Below are 23,462 nucleotides of genomic sequence, written 5' to 3'. Positions count from 1 at the left end.
CATTTGGGATTTATTTTTGTTGTTTTTGTTTTGTCTTATTTCAAGGTTTTTTTTTTTTTTTTCTTCTTCTTCTTTGTCCACCCCTTGTCCATTTTGGAAACCATTCTGCCATTCGGAACAGGCTGTTCATTCTCCCTTTCCCCGGTACAATGGGTTTTAATCAGTCCTTCTTTTAAAATGCTAATTCCCCCCCGGAGACCCTCCTCATGGAAAACCCCCGCTGCGCTTTTAGGTGATTGCAGGAGGCGGCGTGCGGGGGTGTTTGCTGCTTACGAGGAAAGTTCCAGAACCCTTCGTCTCCCAGTCAGCTCCCTGTCGCTCGTGTTGGCAGAAAGCCTTCGCAGCTTTACTTTGGTGTGGAGTGAATCGTTGCCCCCAATGACATAATACCACTCATCTGCAGAACAGAAGAGAGATGAAAGAGAGATTCCTGACCTGTCATTGCAGTTTCTCGAGGGATTCTATAGCTGCATGTGTCTTGTTTTCCTGCTGTATTGGCGCACTGTAAATGCGGAATGGCAGGGCACTGTGGAACCTGCCAAACCTCAAAAGATCTGTGCCAGTAAACCCTGTGCCCAGTTCTAGTGATTGATCACCGCAATATCCACCGAAACCCATTTCCCTTATCGTTTCTCAAATTCCTGTGCGCAAAGCCCTGTGCATGGAGTGGATGGTGAGAGATATGGAAGGACTTGGCCAGCATTGCTGTACCAGGCCTTATTGGTCCGGGATGGAAAATGCCGCAGCACTCGGCGTGTTCGAGGAAAAGAAGCACAATTCCACGTCCACTCACGATGGAGATGTTTGGGAACTGGATATTTTCTTTAACACTGAGATGTAGATAAAAGCATTGTGCATTATTCTGCCTGAGTCGCTGGTGCAGTCAGGCTGGGTGGGGCTTGGATAGGAGGGGGCGGAGTTTAGCCCTCTGATCTCAGACTGATTAGCCGCGGGCTTTCCTGTAATTAATCCCCCCTTATCCCACCAAGACCTCCCCCCCCCCCCACCCCCCATCTGAGAAAACATTGGCGGCTGCCAAGGAAATCAGGGCCCTCTGTGGTCGGAGCCCCCTTTCAAGTCCCAAAATCCCCAACCTCCCGCCTGGATTTCCGACCGTCTCGACCGTCTCACCCTTTGTGGACAGGGGCGGGCGAGGTCTCGCCTGACAGCCAGCGGGGTAACTCGAGACTCTGGGCCATTGGACGTGAGCGTTTCCCTGGGCAGGCACCAGAGCCGACGCTTTCATCCCGGCGACAGCCCCCTCTCCGAATGTCTGCACGAGCAGATCCGCCCGTTCGCCCCTCGCCACGGCAGCCGCGCGCCTCTGGAGCGACGCTCGTCCGTGATCTTGAATGACAGCTGAAACGATAAGGTCGCCATCGGGAAGGAACGGGAGGATGCTCGTTGCTTTGGGCCTCCTTCGACCTGCGCTCTTCAAAACCAAAATGCCGTTGGTACTTCAGGAACGTGACCTGAACAAAAAAAGAAAGAAATCACGGTGGCTGCAAAAGATTCTTCAGGTTGCACTCTGCCAGCGGAACATGGGGGCATAGGTGGAAGTCAACCAAAAGTAAATTCCGGAAATATTTCTTTACACGGATTTGTCAATGCGTGGAACAGCTTGCCATGTCGTATCCCAGAGGCAGAGACTAAGTGCCGGACACACTCTGTGTTGTAGGTAAATGGTGAGCCTTCTATAGATGGGCCGAATAGCCTTTTGTTATCACGGTGTTTCGGGTTCTTATCGTCCTGACTGCTGACCTGAGGAGTGCGTGCCAGTGTCAGACGGTGGTATTGCGTGTGTGAGTGAGTCGAATGGAAGCAGGACAGCACAGACCGAGTGGAGTGATCCAAGTGATATAGCGGGGAGAATGACATCAGTGCAAAGAAGAGGTGAAGGTTAATGGGCTCAGTGGCTTTGAATGATGGAGTTCTGCCCTTGTGCACGGTTCTTTATCTTAACTTCACCTGTTGGCAACTTGCATGTAATTGGTCCGCAGAAGATCTGAGATGTACATGTCAGATAAATGCTCCGGCACTTAACGGGAAGACCGAAGGATAATCGCTTGATCGTGGAAACACTAATTGTGAAGATAAGAAAAATCATTCGTTTAATGTCTTGTGGATGCCTTCGTAGCTGGACTGTCGCGTTCCTATGGTAACACACCCAGTTTCTTTTTTTTTTTCCCCCTTGTCTTTTTTATTTTTACTATGTCTCTGTTTTTGTCCTATCCTCTGGTTCTTGTTTGGTCAGAAAGCTTCTGAATTGCCGATTCAAAGCCCTGACCCTTGCCTACACTGCCGCCAACAGGACAGCCCCCATCTACTTGCAGGACATGACTCAATTCTATGTGCCTGCTCGACCACTCCGCTCTGCAGCAGCAGGGCGTCTTGTAACCCCTCCCACCCGCCCAAAGGGATCACAGAGCTTCTCCACCCTAGCTCCCCAGTGGTGGAACGAACTCCCCGTCCCTCTCCGAACCTCCCCCTCACTATCCATCTTCCGCCGTGGCCTGAAGACTCATCTCTTCAGACTATACCTAGAATAACCACCACCATGCTGTGTATATATATATATATATATATACATATTTAAAAAAAAAAAAAAAAAAAAAAAAAAAAAAAAAAAAAAAACCCTTTTTTCCTTGTTACATGTTGCCCCATCCCTGCACTTCTTGGTAAATTGTATTTGTCCTAATACTCTAGCTTAATCTTCTGCCTAGTTTGGCTTTGCAGATGTTAGACCAGGATAGTGTTCATTGTTCTCAGCTAGAAATAGCTGTACAAAATAAGTAATTGTACCTTACTGAACCCGTGTTCAGCAGTTGTCTACGATCATGAAAATGCACTTCTTGTACGTCGCTTTGGATAAAAGCGTCTGCCAAATGAATGTAATGTAATGTAATGAATTGGATTTCATTTAGGTGACTGTAATGGTCGTCTCGGTCCCCGTGACTCTCTGGTTGTACAGCATAGCCCTGCAATTTTTTGCCTGCCTTAACAATCTGCTCTAACATCCTCAGGAACGGCTTCTGATCTATTATGCACTCGGGCTCCAAAAGATTTGCTCGTCTAGCGTTTTGGTGCTGTGACTGATCCCCTTGCGCCGTGTGCCATCAGAACTGCAGAGTGTGCATTCAGTGCGGCACCAGGACCAGTGGCCAGTGGCACCACAGCTGCCCGCTGTGTGAGGGCTGCTACCAGCAGCAGGACTCTTCGGTGCCCTGCCCCCTGTGCGGGAAGTCCCTGAAACCCGAGCTCCACAAAGACCTGCTCTCCTGTCACTCCTGCAAAAGGTACTGTACGACACATCTGCCCTCTCATACCTGTAGGAGGTCGGACATCATTGTTCTTCTCTCATCCTAGGACACACCTGTTATTCTGTCACACCTGTAAAAAGGTAGGACAGAAATGTTATTCTGTCACACCTGTAATAAAGGTAGGACACACCTGTTCTCCAGTCATGCCTCTATAAGGAAAGGCACATCTGTTATTCTGTCACACCTGTAAACAGTAGGACACCTTTTCTGTTGCACCTGTAAAAGGAAGGGCACAGCTGCCCTCTTGTCATAGCCAAAAGTGCACTGTGAAAAGGAAGTGCATTGTTTCAGGTCATTTTAATGGACAGTTTTTATTTCAATGTCGTCAACCATTGATTTGGTCCATATATCCTTGCACTTGTGTGTAACATATTCTTAAGCACAATTTTAAATATAGGTGAGGCTTTTTTAAATTGCTATTGTGTCTGGTCTTAATTCGTCACAATAAAGAAATGGTACATACAAGCACATGTCCAAAATAGTGAAAATTTAGTAATGAATACGTTTCTGGCTTTTATACTGTTCACATCTGTTTTAATGCAGTTTACACAGTAATATCTTTGCAAATGTTCCATGTAATGCCTTTTGCAAATGAATTAGATTTTCTTTATTTAACCGTTCGTTAGGATTCAAATGTAAGCAGGAATGCATGGATTAAGGGGCTGGCACATTAATTAGATTTTCCTCAATTGATGTTTGTGAGGCTTTCCAGCAATTAAATCTTTATTCCTTCCACTCATTGCTGCTCAGGTCAAAAGTTCATTTTTATACTGAGGGAAGAAATACAATCGTATTGTGAGATTTTTCTTGGGTATTTTTTTTTCTGAGCAGCTGAAAATGGCAATCGTGCTTCCCATTTAACAGTCATTCAGAGAAGTAGAGCTGAAAGTGAAATAACAACCGCAATTTTTCTGTTCATCACATTTTCGATACTTAGCGTTTCTCCTTGCCTGTGTGATGTCCCTGTCGTCACAGGCGAGCATTTCTGCATTTAGCTGGATAACCTTGAAGCTGCTGTAGACTCAAATATTGGGCTGAAAAAAAGTCTTAATGTTGGTGCTGGAACGCACTTTGCCCGAGTAGCACGTGTCACACGTGTGCCCAACCGCGTTCTCCTTGGGGACTGTCCTTGGACCGTGAATGTTTGAAAGGCAGAGAAGTCGTGGTGGGGGGGCGTGAGGTGTACTAGGCACGGTCGCAGGGACCCCTGCTGAACCACACCTGTGGTAGGAAGCATCAGGCCTGCTGCACAAAAGAGCTGTTAGACTGTACCTTCTTATAAACATTCAATGTCCCTAGGATCCATCCCTTCCAAAGAATTAGAAAAATTGGCAAAAACTGCTCCTTTAAGAACGGTACTTTTTTTAGTTACTTATTTTTTTTATGTTGTGGCCGTTTACACTTTTGACCGACGTCCTTGTCTGGATCCTTCCGGAAGGTGGTTCCACGCTGACTGTGAGAGGCAGGCGGGGGGCGACGTGGAGGCCCCGCAGAGGGACGACTACGTCTGCACCGCCTGCAAGCAAGCGGAGCGGGACCCTGCCCAAACCCAGAGCGACCCAGCCCAGGAGATCGCCACGCCCGCTCCAGAGCCTGCCTCGGGTGAGTCTCAGACTCGAACGGTTCACAGTCCAGCTGGCGGCTAAAGAAACGGGAGCTGGCCGGGTGTGCGCCCGCGTGGGTCCTCGTGAATTGACAGGGCAGTTGCAGTGATGGGATACGCCTACATGTCTGATTGGCCATTCCGGATTGGGGAACAAATTGGTTTAGGATGCGCGGTAAAATTGGCATTAAGTCTAAAAAAAAAAAAAAAAAAAAGTCCAATATTTTCCTTTTTTAAAAGGTCGAAAAGATTTTATTAGCTCGATGTGGCTATGAAAGTTTAAAAAGCAACACCTACTTCGCATTGTGGCCCCATTTAACCTTTTATCTAGCCAGGTCAATCTAATTAATGCTTTTAAGTCTGCAAGAAGGAGAACCTTGTTAGAATTTTCTTTTTGATATTTTGAAGAAAAACCAGCCTGCTCCCAGTGAGCGCCATTTGTTAATCCTGAAGCCAAGCAGCATTCCAGTGCTTCTTACTCTGGGATTAAGAGTAGCCTAGTTTTCAAACCTCGGTGGAGGGACGGTTTGTGCCCTGTGCATATACAGACTGCAGGATGTGTACTAAATGCTTCGGAGAATGCAGACTTAAGTCTAAGATATCAACAATTATTGGCCTAAAGAGGCTAGGTTTACAGGGGTCGGTCAGATACGTTTTCCAACAGTTTTGTAAGGGAACAGCTTTTCCTTTGGAGTTGAGCTATCTTGCCCATTTTGTGTTGAGCTGTCTTGCCCATTTCTCCTCTGAATAGGTCAACTCATTCATTTGTAAATGGAATTTCTTCCAAGGAAGGAAATGGGTTAGCATTAGTATAGCGTGTTAGCGCTAATCGCAATGGCACTGACATTGTGCGAAGGGGATGCACACTTGAGACCAGTAGTAAGGGGGAGAGAGGGGGAAGTGTGTGACTATCCGGAAGGTAATTGCAGTGAAGGTGTTCATCCTCCCCCTGGACTCTCTTGGCCCTTGAGTCCGTTTCCTTTCCTTTCTGATATTTCATGATCTGCAAAACAAATAAAGGGCTTTGATAGGTGAACTAAAGCTGCAAAAGAAAAAAAAAAAAAAATCTTCTGTCAACCGTTTGTTTTGTAGTGTTGATTTTACCTTGTCAACTGACACAAGCCGGTTGCTGGCTATTGTAATGTTTGTAATAACAAAGAGGTGTATTGCTGTGTGGTTATTTAGTTGGACTGGACTGCCAGAGGTATTCCCCTGTCATGCTAATGCTATATTTGGACAGATGAGCGCTCGTTGTTTGCTCTTGTGTGTAGGCCGCGGCGTATGGAGAAAGGCTCACGCATCGCTGCCCCTCCCTTCCGTAAAGAAAGAAATATAAATCAGCGCATTAATTGCAGCCTTTTCCGCCTAAGCCGAATCTGACAGAATCCAATCGCGGAAAGCCAAAGGTGGTTTGTGTCGGAGCCGTTGTTTCTCACCCCGAGAAATTGGGCTGGTTTCCACCTCTCCGGGGAAATGAGATGAGAAGGTCTACTCGGCCGATGACACCGGCTGGCTGCTTGTAGCTGCAGAGTTCGCGGACCTCAGAAACGGGGGCTTGTCAACAGGGTGAATGTGATTGTGCCCTTGCTGAGGTGGCCCGGCTGCTCAGAGACTGTGCTGTACCATGAGGCTCGGCTCTGGCTAGGGAAAGGTGCTGTAGTGTAAGGTGCAGTAACGGGTGGGGTGGGGTGGGGGGGTGTTTTTGTATGGAGCAGGGTTAATGGCGGGTCCAGAGTGCCCTTTCGGAATCTTGCGTTACCTCAAACGGTGCATACGGACCTCCACGCGTGAAGATGTGTGGAGTGTGTGGAGCGATCAGTTTGAACTGAACTGCAGAAAACCTCCTGGAGCAGCTCATTTCTCAGTCTGAATGTGCCTCTCCAGAGAATTGATAATAATAACGATCATTTATGATAAAAAAAAATACAAATAAATAAATGAATAATACATAGGGTCATGATGTGTTCCTGTCTTCTGCAGTGCTGTCCTCCAGCAGCAAGAGACTTTTTAATTATCTCAATGAATCAATCAGCTACCGCAGTGGTGTCCAGTGTTATCCACCAAGGGAGCCCAGCGCTATGACCCGAATCAGCTGATGGATGAATCATCAGTCAGGCGAGACCTCAATTAGCTGAACCGGGTGTAGTATCGCTGAGCTATATGAGGTTGGACAGGTCTCGCTTAGGCACACGCACCTTTGCGCCTTAATTGTACGGTTGGCTTTTGATTGCTCACCGCTGATTACTGCAATTAGAGCACCTACAGTCTTGAGGACTGGGACTGAAATGCTGATTAAATCTTTCCCGGGTCAGTTTTTCAGAAAGAGGAAACTCGGAAAAAGAAAATGGCTCATGGCTTTAATCATAAGAAAGAATGGCGGTCATTATCAATCAAGTAAACTTCTTTATAGAACACCACTTACATAATAATAATAATATTAATACTAATAATAATACTACTACTAGTACTACTACTACTACTACTAATAATAATAATAATAATAATAGCAACAAGAACAATTATTATTATTATTGGCATTATTATTTGCATCCAGCATATTTAAAAAGATTTAAAATGGAGGGGATTGAGGTGCTGAACAGAATCCCTGCCGCTTCCAAGGCGATCGGTATTCTTTGCACAAAAACAAAATCCAGATGCCGTCATGCTGAAGCCTGGTGCCTTGATGAAAAGGAGCAGCGCGCCTTGACTGAAGTGTGTTTTGCTCGGAAAAGCTCCAGAGTGACTTTTTTTACACTCAGCATGTTATCGGCGTATCCGGCCCGGGTTCCACACCACACTGTGCTGCGGGACACGCCGGCCTTGTGCGGGCATCGGGAGCTCCGCCCTCCAGGTTTACGAGCCGGCGTCTTTAACGCTGCGTCGCGCTGAGGGTGTTTAAGAGCCGAGCGTCGCCGCTCTCTGCGCTCTGTGACTGATCTGTCCTGGCTGCCGGGTGAGACGCGTGGAGCCTTTATTGATTTCTTGAGTCAGGATGCGTCAGAGCTGTACCTCCCTCTGGAGGGGCGGGGGGCGGTGCTGACCCGGTACCTGACACCGGCCCCCCTGAGCTGGGGTGTACCGTCTGCTCACAGCTCCTCCGTTTCTCTCTGTCAGGAGGCCGGTGGTACGCTGGCAGCTCCGCTGCTCTGAGTCAGCCCTGGATCTCTGTGACAGCCCCACAGTGTCAGACACCTGAGAGCGCCTCTCAGTCAGGCACAGTGTGATCCTTCGGTGCGATGTCTCTCACTCCCTGTCTCTGTCTCTCCGCCTCTCTCTCTCTATCTCTCTGTCTCTGTCTCTCTGCCTCTCTCTCTCTCACTCTCTGTCTCTGTCTCTCTGCCTCTCTCTCTCTATCTCTCTGCCTCTCTCTCTCTATCTCTCTGTCTCTGTCTCTCTGCCTCTGTCTCTCTGCCTCTCTCTCTCTCACCCTCTGTCTCTGTCTCTGTCTCTGTCTCTCTGCCTCTCTCTCTCTATCTCTCTGCCTCTCTCTCTCTATCTCTGTGTGCTGCGAGTGGGAAAGTGATTTGCCGGGTAAGAAAATCTGATTATAAATTAAGAAAATTTGCAGAAATATGTGGTTTGTGTTAGGTATGGGTTAGTTCAGATAGGTTCAGAACCAGCTGACTGAGGAGACACTTTCCTGGGGTGACCTCTTGGGTTTTTAGTGCCTTATATTGTAATGAGTTTTCCAGGCTAGTTTTTAGATGCTCAATAAAATTTAATGCCCTTCTCTGGACTTGAATAAGAATTGGATATCTCTCTTAATTCCACCCTGCATGCATTATTTGGAGTATTCCTATTTACCTGTAGGACATTTTTGCATGCAGAATTTCAGCTGGATGTTTTTCCCATCCCATACTATAGTTTTGCTGACTGACTGGACCCCGTATTTCACTTCCATATAGCACAATTCGGGTTTGTCCAGATTCCACTGGGAATGTTTATTTTATGGAATCTTTTTTGATTGCGCAAAAAGCTATACAGGGTTTTTCTTTTACTGCTGTCGTGCCCAGTCCTGTGCCATGGAGGACCAACAGTATGCAGGCTGTCATCACAATCAACTGCTACACCTGCTGATTTCACTCATTAACACACCGTCAACCAGAGAGGAGGGAACTAATTGGTGAAATCGGCAGGTGAAGTGATTGGTTGGAATGAAAGAATGACCTGCATTAACTTAGCCCTCCTTGGCATGATTGGGAACCACTGTTTTAATGCATTGACTGCTTCGACCTAATCTTACTGATGCACTGATTTTTATTCCAATATAATCATAACTTAGTGTATGTTCTAGGGCGGTATTTCCTAGAGTAAAGCAGTGTCAGTGTCTGGGCTTTATTTGGAAGACCACACTGTAATTTTTTGTCTGTCAAATTTACTGGCAAGGCCCAGTTTTGACAGTATTTCTCCAGCGGGTCCAGATGCTTCTGTAGCCCCTGTGCTGTGGATGACAGCAGCACCAGGTCTTCTGCATTGAGCAGGAATTTAAACTCCGCATTATTTAGTGAAGCCAGGAGCTGTAGATTTTTCCAGTAACACCGCTAACTAATTAATTTAAATACTGAACAAGTTTGGGCTCAAACTGTAGCCGTGCCTCACCCCATGTTCTTGAGTGAAATATTCAGTTCATTTTTTTGCCAATTTTTATTGCACTTACTTTGCATATATATTGATTCGATGTCTATATATATATTGTTTCTCTCTATTTCTCTCTCGTTCTCTCTTTCTCTTTTTCTCTGTCTCTCTCAGGACTCTCCCTCCTCCATTCCTCTCTCTCTCTCTCAGGACTCTCCCTCCTCCATTCCTCTCTCTCTCTCTCTCTCTCAGGACTCTCCCTCCTCCATTCCTCTCTCTCTCTCTCTCTCTCTCTCTCAGGACTCTCCCTCCTCCATTCCTCTCTGTCTCTCTCTCTCTTTCTTTCTCTCAGGACTCTCCTTATTCCATTCCTTCTCCATCCCAGGGGCCCCATGTCTGAACATTCCAAGTTTGTTCATGTTTTTGTGTATGTGTGTTGGTCTTTGAGGTGTGAGAAGTCAGCCAAGGGCCTTGCCTCAGTCTGTCAGTGTTTGTGACTTGCCCGACTTCCCTGGAATGTAAACCAGAGCCAGACTCGTGAGGACCTTTTCGCCTACAGGGCTGGAGAGACTGCGCTGTCACACTATGTTCACTAATGGCACCATCACACAGTTACCCAGCATCAAAATAAAAGAACCTCAGTGACACAGGGGGTAACTTAGGGACGGTCTACTGAAGGCCTTCATAGTTGCTGCTGTGTTGGTCTGTGAGCATTCCTGTTGAAGCCTGCTTCACAGGTTTAAAAATACCACCCCCCAAGCACTCGGCTAATCTGGCTTTGATCTGGTCATTGATTTAAGAGGGGCTTAATGGGGCTAATGCTAGCCTGTGCCAAGCGAATGCATCACACGTTTTCTTGTTGTGCCAGCCATGTTTCTCTCAGGTTCTCTCTCCCTCCTTTGATACAAAGACGTGTTCCCCCAAAATCTCCACTCCTTCTCTGTATGCCCACCACTTTGTACAGTATCTCTGAAACGCAAGCGTGGAGCAGTCTGCGTAGGAGCAGTTTCCGTTCACGAGGCAACTTAGAGTTTCATATCCATATAGACTCATTTCGTCTGTTGTGTGGCGACGATCTAAGTTTGACTGTCAAAGCAGAAATGTATATTTGGAAATATTTCTAATATTTAATGTATCACTTTAGTAGAAAGTGGCCACAAATGCTGACATCAAAATGAAGAGTGTTAAATATTAGTGTGGAAATAATTTTTGTGTTAAAAATGCATTTGTGTGTGTATGAGTGGCACAGTTTATAATTATATGATTGGAGTCTGAAGTTCCCCGGCTGGTATGGAATGGGTGGGGGTCCTGAAACTGAGCAGACTCGAAAATACTGTTGGTAGTATAATTAAAATAGATTTTCCAGTGAAGTATTCAGCCTGAGCAAGTATTTGGAGTGTTTGGTACTGACACTGCACAAGTCGTACACATAATTTGAGCTAAGTAACTTACGGCATGTTAAAAACATTGTTTACTTTTCATTAGTATATTCATTTAATGAGTATGTTTCACATAGCCTATGCCTAATGTAATAACCCAATCTACCATAGACTTCCATTGCCACTGGCTTACAGGCAGCATTTAGGGGAGCTGTCCATTGTTCTGAATCTGACCAGTGTCCATATTCTCCTACTGTGTTGGCTACAGCCCATGATTTTACCTTACATCTTACAGCAAACCGGTTTGAGAGGAAGAAGGGGTGTGACACATACGTGGACATATTACATTTTCCTTGTGAAACGTGACATTTTGGCCATCGGTTCAGTTTTTGTAAGATCATTTTTGATCTGTTTCATGTTTGCTATAGTTTTTGGCTATGCGTAATCTCTGTTGTCTGAGAATAATTATTTTGTGAACTTAAAAACTGGTCTCGGAGTCAAGTTATTTTGCAGAGATTAATTTTAGTTGGTGTACAAATAATGGTACTAGAATAATAATTGCTAAAATAGAAGCAATTGCGCCACAGACTTGTTTGGATAAATGACCAGTCTGCGGCCCTGTTCAGTATGTCTGAACAGGGCCGCAATATGTCTACTACCTCAGTTTATAGAATTGGATCATTTTAAATTAATGATTTTTTATAAACTCTAATTTTTACACAAGTAGGTTTACATATTTGTCAATACTTCTGCACTGAAATGAATGTAGATAACACAATTTAAATATGCATGACCCAGACGGCGCACTGTAAGTCTACGGTCCTGGTAGTTCAATTCCATGCTCATTTCCCCCACCGGGGGTGCCATATTTCTTTCTGGTACTTGTGACAGTTTAACAGGCACGTTGCCCTTTTTTTTTCTCACCCAAATTCTTCCTTTAATGTCTGTGTTTTCACACTGGACTGATGTGGCTGGCAAAGTGACAGAAGACAACAACACCAGTATTTTGACCCACATGAGTGTCGGTTGCGTTGAGGCCCCACTCCTGAAATGTGACTTTCACTTGATTCTCCTTTGCCTGGAACTGTCAGCTGTGTCTAATGAGCGGGTGAGCAGAGGAAGAGCTTGTTGTCATGGTAATCCCTTTCCTGGATATGTGGCGTTTCGTACTGCTCTCTCTACCTCAGTGGAGAGGGGGTGGAGGATGAAGAGGAGAGAATCTTTTTAAAGACCATGTTCTAAGTTTGGCAGTTTGGAGTCATATATTTTTTTAAATTGAGGAACCAGAAATGAATTAATAAATACAACAAAAATGGACTCCTGGTGCGATTTCTGCTGCAGTTATAAGATAGTGGACCCGCATCTGTGTGAATTTTTCTAAGCTGTCAAATGGCTTTCAAATTTTACCATGTTGCACATGTTTTGTAAGTGCACGTATACGTGGGACGTAAAGTATATTCATATCCTTATTAAACACAGATGGTCAGAGGCAATACATATGCAGTATGCCACTATAAAATCAGTGTTTTTGCACAAAGCAATCGAAATGTAGAATTACTGACACCGTGCACGCTTATATATTTTCCCAAAGCTTCTCTGTACAGTGTTGGCAGAACTCATATTTGTATTCGTTCATTCGTGTAATTATTTGCAGTCTCTAAGATTACTCTCATGCTCCATCCACTAAAAAAAGTTTAGGTTAGGTTTTCTGTTTGAGGCAAACTTTTTGTTGTCTCTTTTCATGCCATAATTGCATCATGTGTAACATGGGATCATGAACCTCATGCAAGAGGGTGAATCTCCAAGTATGTACTTATGTTAATGAGACCAGCATGGAACACCAGCTTGACCAATAATTTCCATTGTTTATTATTTGCTAATCTGTTTGTTGCAGTTTGACTGAGCCATGTCATGCTAGAGTTCCTGTATTCCGTTTGAAGGAAAAAACACACTATTATTTGAACAATCCATTGTGCATATTTTGCTGAAAAGTTGGGTTCATGATGCGATGAAGAATACTGTTGGTCCTCAAGTGTCAGAAGTGTGGAGTGGGCATTATTATATTTAATTGTTGGCTCTCAAACCTGTAGGCCTTTTGAAAATAAAACCAATAAAATGAAATCCTTAGAATACATTAGAATTGGCTTTTGTAATAATGAAATACAGTCTGATGCAAAACCTGGATTGGGGGCTAGAATGGTTGGTGTGCATCCCGATAGCTCAGGATGCATTGTCTCAACTTTCGGTTTTTCTTTCCATTTTTTCCGAAGACCCTGGAAGTGTGGACAACGGCGATGCACCACAGGGGGACAGTGGTTTTAACACAGCTTCTGCCAGTGAGGAACGGAGAGATACCCTGTCAGGTATGGCGGACTCCAGAACCAGAAAACAGCCTGAAAATTGCTCTGAAAAACTTAAGCCACTCAAACAGTAACGGATTATAAAAACAGATGGGGAGGAGGGAAGATGACCTTTGGGATTGGTGCATGTAATAGATCAATGCACACTTACGTTTGCAGATAAAAGCCAGGTAGAACATCTACTATTTCTTATGTTTGATTGGCAAAGAACTTCCCTATTACAATGGCCAGTTTGTCTCTCTCTCGTATTCTCTCTCTCGCTCTCTCTCTCTCTCTCCCCCCACTCACCCTCTCTGTGCCTTCTTTAAGTAACAGAAGATAAAATTTAGCGTGGGTGTTTGTTATATTTTTGATGTGGTTTTTTGGGGCCATTTTTCCGCTTGTTTAATATGAATGTCTTGTACTGTGCCCCCCCCCCCCCCTTGTCTTTGTAGCCCTGGATCCAGCACAGGAAATCCAAGTGACCGTCACGGTGACCGAGCGTCCGGCATCACCCCAGCTGGTGCCGGGTTCAGTGGACGAGCTTGGGCAGTCTGCTCAGGGCACACCGGCGGTCCTCGTGGCCGGGGTGATGGAGGTGGCAGACAGCGTCGGAGCGACGAAAGAGTCGGCAGACATCCCTGTCGAAGAGGCGGGGTCCAAGCTGATGGCGGCCAGCCCCGGAGAGGTGTTCTCGCCAACCAAAGAAAGCACCCAAGAGCCAATGGCAAACCTGGAGGGGTCCGTGGAGGTGTCTCTCTCATTGGAGAAAGGGGAGGAGTTTAGCAGGACGGGCCTGGAGGGGGAGGGGGAGGGTGAGGGGGAGGGGCAACAGGTTGGGGTTCTGCAGGAAGGAGGACAGCCGGGGTTTGTTGGTACCAGTGCCCAAGTAGAGATGGAAACCACGCCCCCAGCAGAGATGGACACCACGCCCCTGGTTGAGACGGACTCCACCTCCCAGCTAGAGATGGACTCCACCTCGCAGGTGGAGATGGACTCCACCTCCCAGCTAGAGATGGACTCCACCTCGCAGGTGGAGATGGACTCCACCTCCCAGCTAGAGATGGACTCCACCTCGCAGGTGGAGATGGACTCCACCTCGCAGGTGGAGATGGACTCCACCTCGCAGGTGGAGATGGACTCCACCTCGCAGGTGGAGATGGACACCACCTCCGCAAGCGAGCACAGCTTGTGTGAACTCGGCTCGCCGACAGGGGATGACGGGGAGCCGATGCGGACCCCCGAAACTTCATCCGGGGGTTCAGCCGGGCCCGGCCAATCGCCCCTTTCAGTCGGTTCCTCACCCAAGGAGGCAGCCCCAACGCCGCCCACCCTGGCAACCGCCTTCATTCCAGTGATGCCAAAGATCGGCATGGGAAAGCCAGCCATCTCCAAGAGGAAGTTCTCTCCAGGGAGGCCCAGGGTTAAGCAGGTAGGCCTCTGGCCATCAGGCACTTTGAGCTTGGAGACGTTCCCAGCTCAGTGTTTGCCATCTCACAGAGCCTCTTGGTGTGACAGCACTCTTTTTTTTTTTTGTTGTTTAAAAAAAAAGAAAGAATTGTTTTCATGCCGAGCACATTTGAATTAATTTGGAAAGATTTCGGCTTGGTTGCACTGTGGAACCCAAGAGCGGGTAGGCCGGTTCTGGTGCCAGGGGTTTGATGGGGGCAGCACTGGTGGACTGGGAGACTGGGTGGGTGGGGATCAAGTTTGTCTTCGAGGTGTTTAGTTTGGATGAGCGTTCGCCTAGCTGTGAGAAACGAGAATCAGAATTCCCCCACTGCAAGCTTGCAAAGAGAACATCCCCCCACCTCCCCCACCCTCCATGTATTTAAGATGTGCCTCTTAACAACATTCAGATAATTTGGGAACACACAGGAAAGCCAGACTCTCAGGAAATTGAATTGTTTTCCCTCATTGCACATTTAAGATGCCCAGATGTCCAGCTTCCCAGGCCTTGTCCTAACATTTCTTTAGAGAATGTCAAATGTTCCTGTAGTTGCAAGTAGAGATTTCCATGCTCCTTTTTATTGCTTTGACTGTAGAAAGTGGAATTCTGCAGACATCAGTTGTTTTTCTTGTTTGGAGGGGGGGGTGTTATGTTATGTGAGTGTGACTGTGTTGTAAGTTGCTTTCTAATGGTTTGATGCTGCTCTTTAATGAGGGTGTTGGGCGAGTTAAAGGGCTATGAACATTCTGTTGCCACAGAAAGGGTAAAAAGGTTGGGTTCTGGTGCCAGGCTGGGCACCCCTGTCCTTAGAGAGGACAGGGAACAGACAGGTGTCCTTCTCTGATTTCACCCAGCCGTTGTGCCAGAATGGCTCCAGCGGGGCCTACTGACCCCGACACTCAGGGCACACTATGTGCTTCACTCTTCAGCACTGCTCAGATCATTTTGATCCAGGTCTTAGCCCTTCTTCTCAGTACGTATCCGGATTACATGCCACCTGATAGGTGCATGCTGTTAGCCCTCTGTCAAAGAAAGGTGTTGTGAGATTGATGTTTTTATGATTGGTGTAAATTATGGGTTTTTTGTTGATAATGTTCACTGTAATTAGAAATATAGATTCATATTCAGCTTGATTGAGATATTAAATTGCTGTTGCATGTGATATATCAATTAATGAAAGAATTAGTTACACTCAGTTGGGGCCAGTGACTAGTCAATACATTTTTGGACATGGACTGAGAGTTTCTGAATAGACCACTTTCATTTCTTTGTATCACAAATATGGCCTCTGACCATGCATTTATTAAGGACTTAAAACCAGTGACTCTTAAATTCGAGGTCAGATCAGCGTTTAATCAACGGCTCATTCAGTCAAACCCAATTAATCTGAAGGAGTTTAAGGACCATCCAGGATGCGTGATGTGCTCCCAGGGCTCCAGCTTCACTGGGCTTGGTACTGCATGCTTTCCTGTTTGTTAACAGCCCGTTTCCTGGACTGAAGTAACGGCAAGCAGGTCACATGAAGTCCCATTTCCCACTGTCAGTCTTTTGGGTCATAAGAGGATAGAAAGGCTTTACTTGTTTGCAGATGGTCAATATTGTTCATATGCAAATAAGATGTGGAGGGTATTACAGATGTGCCTAGTCAGTTTTTTTTGCTGAGTATTAAGCTCCAAACTGGTTCAAAACCAATATCCGTATGAAAGCTGGCTGGATGGGCAGCAGCGTGCGAGTCTGAGGTTGTTTCATGTGACTGGCGCTATACTTTGTCATGCATCAGGGTGTCTTTCTGTTTCTGGATTGGGCTTTCTATGCTTTCTTGAATTTGTCTACAGTCTTGAGTTTGTTGTGTGTGAGGCCTTGGTTATGGTATGTCTGAGGTCTTGGTTGTGGTATATCTGAGGGCTTGGTTATGGTGCTTCTGAGGTCTTGTGTATGGTGTGTCTAAGGTCTTAGGTATGGTGTTTCTGAGGCCTTGGTTATGGTATGTCTGAGGTCTTGGTTGTGGTATATCTGAGGGCTTGGTTATGGTGCTTCTGAGGTCTTGTGTATGGTGTGTCTAAGGTCTTAGGTATGGTGTTTCTGAGGCCTTAGTTATGGTATGTCTGAGGCCTTGGTTGTGATATGTTTGAGGTCTTGGTTGTGGTATATCTGAGGGCTTGGTTATGGTGCTTCTGAGGTCTTGTGTATGGTGTGTCTAAGGTCTTAGGTATGGTGTTTCTGAGGTCTTTGTTATGGTGTGTCTGAGGTCTTGTGTACAATGTGTCTGAGGTCTTCTTTATGGTGTGTCAGTGGTCTCGGTCAGTTTGACCCGTGGATGCATTCATTAGCTTGTGGCAGAGGTGACATATTCTACCCAATGGCAGTGTTCCATCAGGACATCGTAGCAAACCATTTGGGCGTGTCCCTCTCAGCATTTCACTTTAAATGTTTTTCCGCCCGTATTAAATTGTGCCGTGATTCGGCTTGGTTTCACCAACCTGACCCCCACCGTACTCTTAACTTAACACCTGAGCCACTCACTCACACGCATGAAGATCTGCTGACCGTCGGCTTGGCCATTCTCATTTACATTCTTTCCTGTTTCGCTTCTCAACAACTACTCCCCCCCCTCTCACTGATTAAATGTTTGTCTCATGTTCTTGTGTTTTCCTCCCCTTTTACTCTAAACTGTCCTGCGCTCACGGGCATGTTTTGCAACACTTTTCATTAAATGCACGACATTAAAAATGTATGTTTGGGACAAATGTACACATGAGCAAATGGGAGGAGAGGGAAAATCAAACCATGTTGTATATTGCTTATGGTGTGAAGACACAGCCTCCTGATTCTTGCCTCCCAGTAATTGCTCCTCTGTGTCCAATTACATGGTCTAGCTGAGATTAGCTTATCAAGCGGGCCATATGACCCATGTCAGTTTGAAGCTCCCTGTACCTTTTATACCAGTGTGCTGTCATGGAGACATAATTATCCTTGTTTTATCGATGTGTCATTAAGCCTTGCCCTTGCTCTTGTAACTGGCCTGAAGATCCATGAATTGTAATGAGATCCACACACACACACAGTTATTATATCTGAATATATACCAGTAAAATAAAAATAAAATTTTCATATATGCCAGAAATATTTAATCACATTTCTTATTAGGATGCATTTGTCATAAACTTTTTTTTATTCAGATCAGATCATTTTCCGCCTATGGGCTTATTTATTTATTTATTTATTTATGTATTCATTTATTTATTTCCATTTTTTGCTGACTTTCTATTTGTTACAGTGTCATTTTATTGTTATTTTTGTCGCCCTTCTTTCATCCGCTGTACTGTAGGGAGCATGGAGTGACCGTAGTGCTGTGAGTTCACCCTCTTGGTCCCCCGACCACTCAGACGGGTGGGAGACGCCCAAGAACAGGCAGCCATTGACCCCGCCCCTCTGGACCGTTAAAGTGGTAATTGATTTGCACCAAGTACAGCTCCCCCCCCCCTCCTTCTCCACCCCCCTCCCCCACCAGTAGGAGGGCCAAAGGGGCATCATCTGTGAATCTTATCTCCCCAAAGCCAGATGTTCAGGGAGCATGCCACGTATCTCTTTGGTTATGGGATTCGTTCCCGCCAGGACTGGGCTGTCCCTGGGTGGTGGTGTTCTGGTCTTGCCGAGGATCCCGTAGTCTGAACCGGAAATTTGCACGCCACCATATTGGAAGGTTCAGTTGTGGCCTGACCCGCAGGAACTGCAACATTGTTATGCGGCCATGCGCGAGACCGTTACCTGCGAGGAAACGATTTAAATGAGTTTGAGATCCGTTGCTTGCCCTGTTATACAGAAGGTGCTGCAGCATCTCTCAGATCAAAAAGATTCTGCAGTCTGTTCTGATAGTAAAAACCCCAGTTGCTCATTTGGGCCAAAATGAACTTTGCGATATCTTTTGGAAACAACCTTTTGGTGTGAAATGAAATGAAAGCTCTGCCCTTTGTGTGAACCTGTGCATCAATCGCAAAGCTCAGCATCTCAACAGTGAGAATAATCACGCTGTCTGATGAGGCCATTCTGTAAGGTTTTCCCCCTCTAAGCTTGTGGTCTGCATGCGCTTGAAAGGCCTGCTTCGCTCCTCAGTTTTGCCTCCCCCCCCTCCTTCCAGTTTTTCAACAGTTACTAACTACAAGCTACTTGCAAATGAATCACTGCCAGCGATGACTAAAGAAGGTGTTGGGGGGGGGGGGTGTTTTAGTTCTGATACACAGCAGAATTGTTCTGTACATATTAGACACCATCCCAAGATTTTAGCAGCACAGGACTGACCTTGGCAAATTCCTTAGTGGCGGAACAGCCGTGGACTTTGCTGAAGCTGACATCATTGCCTTTGTTAATTATCCGGCTGCCGTAATTGACCTGCGTTCGGTTGTGTTTGGGGAGCAGAAGGGGCTGACCTTATATATTCTAGCTCTTATTTCAATAAAAGGTAGAGGCTGATCCAGGATAACCTATCTATGATCCTTACCACTGTCATTATATAAAAAGGGGGAGACTGACCTGTTTAATGTCCTGTTCGCCACATCTACATCAATTCATCTTTTAATCTTTCTAAGAGTACGTTTTTTGTAATGTTTTTTTTCTTCAAAATTTTGTCAGTTTTCTAGAACTCAATTTCTTCCAGTTACCAACAGTGATCATTACATCAGCATTAGACTGTTCATTTAAGAGCATTCTAATCCCATATTTGTGTTTTTATAGCTGTAAGGGTTAAAAACAGACTGAATAATATATTCCTTTCCTTCTTCCCTTTCCTTTCCCCTTTGCAAAGCCAAAGGGGATGTAAAGGAAGGTGGTAATTGAGGTGTGTACATTGTAGGGAGAATACTTTTTTACAAGATTGTGATCTTGCAGGAATCTCATTACCAAGCAATCTATAAATGCAAGTGTTCCTATTTGGCATTTTTTTTATTTCCAGTGATTGCACAGCTTTGCAAAAAAAGTTGAAACAACCCTGAAATACAAATTAAAATAGGATGAAAAACATGGCTGCTGGGTGACTCATTTGGTCAAGACACTACACTACGGTGCATGGATGAGCCTTGGGTCGAATCCACGCCGTGTTTGTGCCGACCAGCTGGTAACCTCACAATGCGAGGTATATACTCCTGCTGGCTCAGGAGAGTGAGGACTTCTCATGGTTTTCCAAAACACACATCTTTTCACACCATAGCCACAAGCCGCACATGCACAGAGCGAGGCCTGAGGAGACCTAATCATACGTGTGTGCAGAGGGCAATCGGGCACTCAGATGGCCAGTAGGAGTCACTTGAGCAATGAACACTGCTATCCCCACCAGCTAAATCCCTCACGTATTTCCCTTGGGTGATGCAGAGTTGAGTGTGCACTGCACCTGTGTGGCTGCCGGCCACAGTCAGCACTGGCGTGGGCCTGATTCCATCTGAGACCGTGGTGCTCACTCATGCACCACAAGCGGCACTTTTACCAAGTGAGCTGCCAGCAGCTCATATATTATTATTATGTGCGCAGGATATCAGTCTCGACTGGTGTATTTGAATTGGCGCAAATAAATGACTTCCTCTAGAACCTCAAACCTTGAGTCTTCACAGTTATTGAAATGGTTTCTGACAAGGAAAAAAAAGATGCCTTCCTTGAGAGAATTATGCCTTTATTGCTTTGGTATATGATACATTAAGCCACCTCCCCCCCTTATCTTCAGAAAATGCACTAGTACTTTGTCCTGAGTATAACAGAGGTATAAAATATGCTTAGATTTCAGAAATCAGAAAGTAAGTAGGTCATGTGTACGAAAACTGTTTGAGTAAACTGGGCCTTCAGTAGGACTGATGAGGGCTGACTTTGCTTTCTGTTTGAGATGTGTATCACCGACATCTGTAAACATGTCAGGGAGGGTCTTTGCTTTAGGGTATTTGAGAAGTGCCTGGTGAACGTTTAATCTGGGTGGGACTTTGCTATAATTAAGACATATGTCCCTTAGGCAGTCATTGAGCTGGGTGGGGAGGGTTCTAGAAAGGATGTAGAGATTACCCACCAAATCCCTGACCTCCACCCCTCCCCTCCCCACCCCAAACTCCCCAACTATTTTCCATACCTGCTCTTTTTTACATCCTCTGTGGATGGTGTTTCCAATTCAGCTCGACCAATGAGACGCCTTCTCTTTTTCCAGGGTCGAGGATCGGCCTTTCCCGGACGGAGGCGGCCCAGGGGGGCCAGTCTCTCGGGGAGAGGAGGGAGGGGGCGCTCAAAGCTGAAGGGCGAAATCTGCCCCGCCGTCACTCCGGGGGTAGGTGTGGTCACACGTCGCCTCTGGCTGTGAGATCTAAACACACCGCGCACCGCTGCATAAATCATACCGTCTCGTGATAGTGTCCCGGTCAGACCCAACTGCCTGCCGTGGTGCGCGTGATAATGTGACGCAGTAATGAAGAAGCTAGGCTTGTACACTGCAGGTGGTAGACTGGAAGCGGTAGGGCGTGTTACCTGGGTCTGCATTGACTCGGTGGATGTTTGGATGTGTGAATAGATGACTTAGAAAGGAATGCAAGCCATTCCCCTGGAAGGTTCCTTTCCTTAGCAAATAAGCAATCCAATGTTTTGCTGACTAACACTTGCTTTTTCCATTTCAGAGGCCAGGAATTCAATTTCTTGTTCAACTGTAAAACAATATGGCCGGCACAGATCAGTGTTTATAGACCGTTGGGTTATGATAATGTATGTTTGTGTGGGCGGTAGTTAACCTGATATATATCAGTATAGTTCATCTGCCTTCTTGGACCCCAAGGATTAGCTGTACGTGAGGTTCTGCTCCATGCCGTGAGATTTGGGGAAGTGCTGTTCCTGTGGGGCGGAGTGGGGTGGACTCTCTGTGTTATGAGAAACTGGGAAAACTTGTGCAGGAAGCCTCACCCCCTGGGCTGGCCCCTCACCAATGCGGTTTGTAATTTTTTTTTTTTGTTTGTTTAACAATGTTTAGCCGGGCTTGGTGGAGACGTTCGCGGTGAAAGAGGAGGAGGAGAACGCCATGCACAACACCGTGGTCTTGTTTTCCAGCTCCGACAGCTTCACCCTCAGACAGGTGGGTGGCTCCGCCCTGCAGGCGATTGGCTGCATTGCCAGGAGTGGGAGGGCTTCATCCGTTCGCATCAAATGGCCTCCTCGGGCCACCCGCAGTACGCCTGCGCCGGCTGCGGTGTCCGGGGCTCAGGCTCGCCTGCGCTCTCCCAAACCTGCGGAGTATGCTGCAGTGACTAGCCCGGCTTGTGAAAGCTGCGCTTTGACATTCCGAACCGACGGGTCAGTTTCGAGCGCGAAGGAGCCCTTCCTTAGCACAGTCACAGCCCACGCCCCTTCAGGGGTCGCGACCTCCTCCCGTCTCCACTGGCCCTGTGAGGAGTGCGGTAAATCCCAGCACGCCGTGAGGCTTTTAAGCCCCGGCGTGTTGGAGGCATTAGTCACGTGACCTTCTGAACCGCCTCCTTATTTCTGCCCTGTGTGAATACGAGGACTGCGCGCCCCTGCTTTTCTGCGCGACGCCACTGACCTTGTGTGTCCCGCTTGTGTCCCAGGACATGTGCGTGGTCTGCGGGAGTTTCGGGCAGGGCGCGGAGGGTAGGCTGCTGGCCTGCTCCCAGTGTGGACAGTGCTACCACCCCTTCTGCGTCAACATAAAGGTGAGTGTGCCCCGCGTCCCCTTTCACTTCCACAACAACGCAGTGGGGAAGAGGCTGTGAAAATGTTTAAAATAGAGGTTTAAATGTCAGTCTGGATTAGAGCACCTGTTACTTTTACATTAAAATGCTTTTAATGTGATATGCATGTGAGATGATACAGAAATTCTAACTGCAGATACAGAAGGCAATTTCCCCAATACGGATTTTACTTCTTCCATCTGATGTTGTACAATTGTTCCAAAACCTTTATTATGTTAATCCTGCTTTTCCCCTTTAATTTAATGTGCTGTGTCACGTCATGGCATTGAGGCCTGTGTTAACTCTTAAGATGGGTTTTATCTGATGTGTGAAACGTAAGCAGATTTACAGGCGTACCGTGACCACGCTGTATCTCGCTGAAGCTGAGCCGGAGCGCTACATGCGATTCTTATTGTTCGCCCCGGGCCATTACCGTTAACCAATGCTAGGAGGCCTCGTTGAGCGGCCCTGGGGTTTGTGGGAAGACTTTTTTTGAAGCGCGTTTACATGTGATTCGTTGCCGAGCGATAGTACATCCCGGGGTAGAACGCAGCTGGCCCTTGCCGCACGGCATAATCTTTTTATGATTCCCGGCCGTCTGTGTGGCGTCATGCTTTCCCGACCCACGGAAAGTATTTTGGGGGACAGTCTAAACATTGTCATTCAGATTGAAGAAAGGGTTTGTGGTGTGTGAGAGCTTGGTTGGTTTTAAACGAATTTGAGGTTTCAGCATACAGCCTGAAATCATGACGGGATGCCAAGTTCGAACCGACTTAGTGAAAAAGCTCATGGAAAAATCTTATTTCCTCTGTCTCCCCCCCCCCCCCCCCCCCCCATTCACTCAGAATGCCCCCCCCCCCCCCCGCAAGTCAGGACTTCACTCTCCGCTCGGCACCCGAAAAGAGCTCATTTGCCTGTAATCGCTCGAGCCAATCAGAACTGTCGGCGCTAATTGACGGCAAATAGCGCAGTTAATTTTTAAGACGTTTTAATGCGCGGTGATGGAGGCTAATGGATGTGGAAGATTGTGTTCCGCTGGAGATGACTTACTCCTGCGAGCTCATAAAAGGCTAATTGGAGCTCGGCAGTCAGCGCT

The 23,462-nt window shown here is 46.5% G+C and overlaps 1 protein-coding gene across 10 annotated transcripts in view; it reads left to right on the top strand.

The window, feature by feature from the left end:
* The window catches only part of kmt2ca (lysine (K)-specific methyltransferase 2Ca), a 148,282-nt gene that overhangs the window by 71,284 nt on the left and 53,536 nt on the right, over nucleotides 1-23,462 (top strand). For 7 of the 10 annotated variants that reach the window (XM_035416157.1, XM_035416158.1, XM_035416153.1 and 4 more), the window contains exons 11-18: nucleotides 3,121-3,296; nucleotides 4,759-4,922; nucleotides 13,148-13,240; nucleotides 13,672-14,648; nucleotides 17,995-18,114; nucleotides 20,845-20,961; nucleotides 21,652-21,753; nucleotides 22,244-22,348. In XM_035416157.1, coding sequence (XP_035272048.1) covers nucleotides 3,121-3,296; nucleotides 4,759-4,922; nucleotides 13,148-13,240; nucleotides 13,672-14,648; nucleotides 17,995-18,114; nucleotides 20,845-20,961; nucleotides 21,652-21,753; nucleotides 22,244-22,348 — 1,854 coding nt within the window. The remainder of the gene's footprint in view (nucleotides 1-3,120; nucleotides 3,297-4,758; nucleotides 4,923-13,147; nucleotides 13,241-13,671; nucleotides 14,649-17,994; nucleotides 18,115-20,844; nucleotides 20,962-21,651; nucleotides 21,754-22,243; nucleotides 22,349-23,462) is intronic. The other 3 variants (XM_035416154.1, XM_035416152.1, XM_035416155.1) reach the window with 3 other exon arrangements.

Source organism: Anguilla anguilla, chromosome 4 (genome assembly GCF_013347855.1).
Source record: "Anguilla anguilla isolate fAngAng1 chromosome 4, fAngAng1.pri, whole genome shotgun sequence".
Classification (NCBI taxonomy): Eukaryota; Metazoa; Chordata; class Actinopteri; order Anguilliformes; family Anguillidae; genus Anguilla; species Anguilla anguilla.
Note: the sequence above shows the minus strand (reverse complement) of the source record. Positions and strands in the feature narration are given on the sequence as shown.